Raw genomic sequence first — 6017 nt, 5'->3', positions numbered from 1 at the left:
TGCATTTCTTAAATATGAAAATTTGTAATAACCAGATCCACGAGAACACCTAAGGCAGATTTAAAAGAATGAGCAATTGTTCTTGGAGATTAAATTTCAAAATTACCTGCTTAAATGTAATAGTATTTGAGGGGTTAACGTATGCTCACAGGAACCCCCGTGTCCAGGGGAGGAAGGGAAGGAATATGAAGAGACCAGCAGGAGAAACATGTCTGCGTGACAAGCAGTTTAGTAAGACCAGAATTACAATAATCTAAATCTCATCATAGATCACAGTAACCTCCTGGTGGAGACGCCGCCTGGCCTATGCAGAAGTTATAGCTTAGAGGTGCAACGTGGAATGGGACAGCCCCCAAACTGCCCTCAGAGGGAAAACCCACACCATCACCCTTCCCTCGGGGTTGGGGGGGAGGAAATGCAGCAGTGGATCACCCTGGGCTCTAAGGGGGGGGGATCCGCTCCAGTGGCCAGCAGGGCTGGAGTACAGGCAGCCTCACAGTCTAAACCCCTTTCAGGGGTCTCCAACGGCTGGCTGGAAGGAGGAGGAAAGCAGGCCTTAAAGAGAAGAGAAATGGGACGGGTCTCTTCTAAGCCACGCTGGGATGGCTCAGCTGCGGGCGGCCAGGCGGTGGGTGCCCCTCTCCCGCAAGTGGCATCATTCCCTCTGCTGCTGGCGGGACCAAGAGCACCTCCACGGGCAGCAGGCAAGACTAGGAAACCCCTTCCACTCCTCTTGCCAACAATACTTTGAAGAAAAACAGAACCGTGTGACAAGACTGCACCCTGCCTCCACTGGCCACCAACTGACAGATGCTGCGTTTTGGGTCTGCCTAACCAAAATGTCACCACCATCACCGCCCCCAGCTGCAACCCAAGAGAAACCACCAGGCCCCGGAGCAGGTGTGCCAGCAGCCCAGGCAGAATCCCAGCACCTCGACTCTGCGCTTACCTTCTGCCTCCTCGCCAGTAAGAGTGAAGCCAGAAACGCGATGCTCAAAGGACAACTGCCTTGAGTCAACTATTGCTCTGAACGTGGAGACTGGACCAGAATATCAAAAAAAGTTCTTACACAGCAAAGTGTCTCTGGAGGTCAGGAGGTGGACAGGAGGCGTGGTGCAGGCCGCCTGGCAGGGAAGAGATTCTTAGTGATGTTTTATGGTCGGCATCTCGAGGAGACACAAAACGCCTCCCTGTGCCTCTTCCCAAGCCAACAGACAAAAACCCGAATGGCCACCGAGTTTAGACAGAGCAGCTAGCAAGGACTTTAACAGGAGGGCTATGTATTCTTTTCTGCAAAATATTCTTTCAGGTTTTAATTCCCCCCCCCTTTTTTTTTCCCTTAAGAGAAGTCAAGTTACTGGTATTAAAATCAGGTAGCTTTTTTCTCCTGGATTTTTTTTCTTTTTAATTCTTCAAGTCTCCATTCCTGACTTGGAGGTTTCTGAAAGACAGCTGCCTGCAAACATGACATGATTTATGTTGCCAAGAGGAAACCTTGAACGCCCCTCATAGGAGGACCCATCCAGTGTGGCCAAAAACTAGCAGAAATCAAGGCTGACCGTCCGTCCCTGGCATCAGGGCTCAGAAGAGGGGAAGGAAAACAGAAGGGGGGGTTGGGGGGGAGGGAGGGGTTATTTCTGAAAAGAGTATTAATGAAACAACCATTCAAGTTAATTTAGAAACTCAGCTGCCTAAAGACTCCAGACTAACCGGTCTGCCCTCTTGAACACACGAGGAGGTTTTGTCAAGTTCACACAGAGCGTGTTTCTAGCAGAGGTGGGCTTCTCACCCGCATTCCTTTCCACTGAGCTTTTTATATACATATTAATATAGAGGTATCAATATGTGTATCAAAAGCACTTTTTAATTCCCAGGGCGTTCCAAATGAGGTCCACAGTGTTTGCGAGTGGCTGGGACGTGTTCTGGGAGGATGCCGCTCCCTCCCGGACCCCCCCTCCTCGTTTTAAAGCATGTTGGACTTCAAGAACATGAGCTTGTTCATATCCTCAGGACTCAGCAGTCGCCGCCTCTTTATCAGGAGGGCTTGTTCACACATGTTGACGCAGTTGCTTCTGGCCCCCACAGCGGGCACTGCCAGGAGCCAGAAGGCCAGCCTGGCCAGCTTGGTATGCTTCTGCGTCACACAGGACCAGTACTGGAAGAGGTCAGGGGCCGCCTGGAAAAGGGGCTCTTGCAAGTAGTCATAGACCTCGCTTTTGCCCGACCGGTCTTCCTCCCGAGTCGGAGAATTCTCACTCGAGGTCCGAGACTTTTTGGAGGCAGGCTCGAAATCGGGCTCCTCGGCCCAGGATTCCTTCACCTCGTGGATCAGTTCACACACCTTGCCGACGATCTCCTCGTGCTGGTAAGGGGGGACTGGGCGCAGTTTCTGCTGAGGGTCCAGAATCATGGCCACCTTGTGTGCCGAGTGCACCTTGAAGTTCTCCTTCAGGGCTTCCAGGAAAAGATGGCACAGCTTGCTGACAATGCCTGCGTCGTTGGCCTTTGAGGTGAAGAGTTTCTCCAGTTTCACGTAGGTAGGCAGCACCAGCTGCAACGTGGGCCGGCTCTCGTTGCTCAGTTCAATCACGGCATGTTTCACCGGAGCCAGGATGGCTGCTAGGTTGCTCAGCAGGTGCTTGTTGAGGTTCTGGATAAGGTTTAGCTTCTTGGCCCGGCTATAAAACTCGCAGATCTGCTCGTAGCGTTCGTGGACAAGCAGCAGAGAGTCCGTAATGGAGTTCCAGCAGGGGGGAGGAGAGGTCTCCTCCAGGGAGCCAAAGGTCTCTTTGGAGATCCCTGCAGAGCCCGCCAGGTCCTCGCAGACATTCAGCAGCTCAATGACCTCGTGCATGTTGCGTGCTTGGAGGGTGCGCTTGTTAAGCACGCTCTGCACCACGGAGGTCAAGGCACACGCAGAGCAACGCAAACACATGCCCGCCTTGGAAAATGCAGAGGAATTCACCTTGCAGTCTGTGACGTACACGGTCCGGATCTCAGACATAACAAACTCGGAAAGCACGTTTTGCACCCAGTGGTGGACTAAGTCCCCGTTATCGCGAATGTCCACCCCTTTGATCCCCAGGACGTAACTCTTGATGCAGCTGCCTTCTGCCTGGTACGCAGTCAGAATGTAGCAGGAATCGGGGCCAACGCTCTGCGAGTGACAGGTGACGCCAATGCCCAAGCAGGCATTGCTGCCAAGAGCACAGGTGACCTTCACTTTCACCTGGTTGTACATCCGGGGCAAGTGCTTGAGGGCTAGCGTGTTGAAGTTGCCAAGGATCTCCGTAACAGAGAAGGCGCCATAGCGAGCACCGTTGTCAACCAGACTTTGTGCCAGTTTAACAAACTCTTTGCCGCTCACCACACTCAGTGTCCCCAGATCAGCGCACATCACCCTCAGCAGCCTCTCTGCTATGTTCTGTCGCTCCTTCTCGGGGATGGGGCTGTTCAGGAGGGAGCTACCAGCTGTCGCTGCAGACGAGGAAGAAAAAAAGATTTTCAACAGGCAATGAGATTTGAGGAGTGCAAATTAATTACAATTATTCGCTACTAAAAGCTATAGAATTTTTTGTTTAAAGCAGTGACATGCACTTGTGACTAGCAAACATACTTCCCCTGACTCTGGCATGAAAAAGGAAATATTCCATTGGAGAGGATGTAGTTGTTTTTTCAATAAACCCCCACACCTATTACAAATATTCTGCCTTAATTGCAGTTCTTTATTAGGCATTTTTAAATCACCTTCTTCCTCCTTCTAGAACTTTAAGACAACCTTCCCCAGACTGTGTCATTATCCCCCACCACCCCCATCGCAAGACACCAAGAAAGAGTGGCCTGCCTGCAATACCCACCCACAAGGGCACCCACTGGCCAAAGGGGAGCACGACTAGAGAGATACATCTGCTCTCAGCCCTGGCAGCAGCTGAGGCCTTTTGGTCTCGCGTTCTAAACTTCGGAGCCAGGAGCACAGGAGGAAATCCTTTGCATAAAGAGGGGGTCTCGTGCTCCCTTTAGACTTTGAGAGAGAAACGGGGCGCCTGTCTGTGCCCTCCGCTTGCTGTGGCCCCCGTTGGCCTACATAGAGGAGGAGGGACCCTGGGAGCCTTGTCTGGGAGGCCACGAAGAGACCCATCCATGAAAATGACGATTCCTTGGGGTATGGCATGATGCTATTTGGGGGGGGGACCCCAGAAACCAGCTGGCCCATTTCCTCCTGCTCGACTGGTTCTCCCATAGTACACATACTGTTGTTGGAGTTGTTCCTCTGTGGCTGCGGCTTCCATTTCTCTTCCACCAGAGCTGGAGGTGACCTGGGCTGGTTGTTTTCATTGTCAGCTGAGGGGCCAAGAGGCACAGAGGACAGGAAGTGACTACACTGATTCTGTCTCAGGGAGCAGCGAGTCAACAACGCAGGCTTCCCAAGTCACACAATTGCCAACACCTCCCCAAGTCATGAAGCCCAGCAGCAGCCAATGGCCTCTGCTTCCCTGGGCAGCTCCCACAACGCAACGCTGGAAGCTGCCTTTGACCAGGCCGAGGGCAACTACGGCCACGCAGATGCACCTCTGCCCATACTCCCCTAAAAGGGGGAGATCCGGGGTGGGCCCCAGGGAAGAAAAGTGGGTCTTGGCAAAGATCTATAACACAGGAGAGCACCACCATGGGCCACGTATTCCAGCATAGACAAGACTTATAATTTTTGCTGCCTTTCCTTGAAATTTGAGTTGTCCATAGTGGCAACGCACACTAAACTGCACTTGAACCACATAGTGTAATGCTGGTGAAAATTGCACACTTATCCTGAGAGATCAGATGCATTGAAGGGAGAGGCCGAAATCCTTACACCACACCCTGCACAATCGAATACAGATTGCAGTTTTACTTCAGAGCCACACAGAAACAGAGTGGATAAACCACTCTTGATGGTCCAAATTCACTTGCTTTGGAAGTAGCCTTGCTGAACTTCCCAGGGCCCCAGTTTGCTCATCATTGTTCCCCATCATGATCTTTTGGTTCCCCAAGCAAGCCTTGGGCTTCACTCTACGATTTCCCCCCCCCCCAAAGATGTAGGTAGACTGGCTTGTCTTGTGCTTTCCCACTCAGAGTTTACTATGCTTGCTTGAAGTCAAAAGGAGGGGGCAACTAAAAGTTTCAATTTCCACCCCACATTCCAATATGCTGCTAATGGTGGCATCCTGACATTTCCAAGGCTTGCCCTGCGCTTTGACATGGCATTTATCCCAACAGGAGCTTCTCTGCCAATTAGCAACCGTTCAGTCCTAAGCTTCCCTCCCACCATCCTGCTGTATTGATTGCACGTTTCCTAAAACAGTCAGGTTCATCTCTTTTTATCAAATCTCAACTATGTCCCTCCATCAAAAGTTGGGAGCTTCTGACAGGTTATTAAAGGCTTCTAATCTTGGTCTTCATCTGTTTGTTGGCAACATTCACTGCTGGACAAGAGGACAAGTGCTAAGTTGTCCTCTTGTCCATTGTGGAAAGGGGAAACACAGGTTTTCAGAGGAGAGAGAGCAACATTGGCACAGACCATTCCACCAAACTGCAGATTTCCTGTGGGCCTGGCGCTCTTCCTTAGAGGCGTTTGGAGCAATCAAGAGGCTTACCTGCGTGAGACTGCATGTGCTCAAGGAGATTGTTGTAGAACTGGAACTGAATGCCACAGGCACCACAGGTGTATGGCTCTGAAAGGAGGAGGCCAAGAAGGAGCGTTAAGAGGACCGGGCGCTGGTCAACTGAACAGCAACAGACTATATTCAAGATAACAGAGGTGCAAATCAGGGTCAAAATTAACACTAGTTAATTAAGGATCCTCCAGGTGTTAATGATATAAGTCCCACAGCCTAGCTGGCCACTGCCCAGCATGACCAGGAGAGTCAGCATCTAAAACATGTGGACGATGCCCACTCAGTACAGAGAGGAGCCCCATGCAGGAGGGAGAGAGAGGAGGAGAGGGAGACCATCCTTAACTACTAACAGAGTAAGGGGGAAAG

At 51.3% G+C, this 6017-nt stretch overlaps 1 protein-coding gene across 1 annotated transcript in view; it reads right to left on the bottom strand.

Annotated features, from left to right (window-relative positions):
• Positions 1–1946: 1946 nt before the first annotated feature.
• The window catches only part of ZNF618 (zinc finger protein 618), a 22294-nt gene continuing 18223 nt past the window's right edge, over positions 1947–6017 (bottom strand). Inside the window, 3 exon segments of the mRNA XM_029287241.1 lie at positions 1947–3477; positions 4252–4341; positions 5631–5708. Coding sequence (XP_029143074.1) covers positions 1964–3477; positions 4252–4341; positions 5631–5708 — 1682 coding nt within the window. The 3' untranslated portion in view covers positions 1947–1963.

Source organism: Protobothrops mucrosquamatus, unplaced genomic scaffold (genome assembly GCF_001527695.2).
Source record: "Protobothrops mucrosquamatus isolate PMUCROS unplaced genomic scaffold, P.Mucros_1.0 scaffold_270, whole genome shotgun sequence".
In the NCBI taxonomy this organism is placed as follows: Eukaryota; Metazoa; Chordata; class Lepidosauria; order Squamata; family Viperidae; genus Protobothrops; species Protobothrops mucrosquamatus.
Note: the sequence above shows the minus strand (reverse complement) of the source record. Positions and strands in the feature narration are given on the sequence as shown.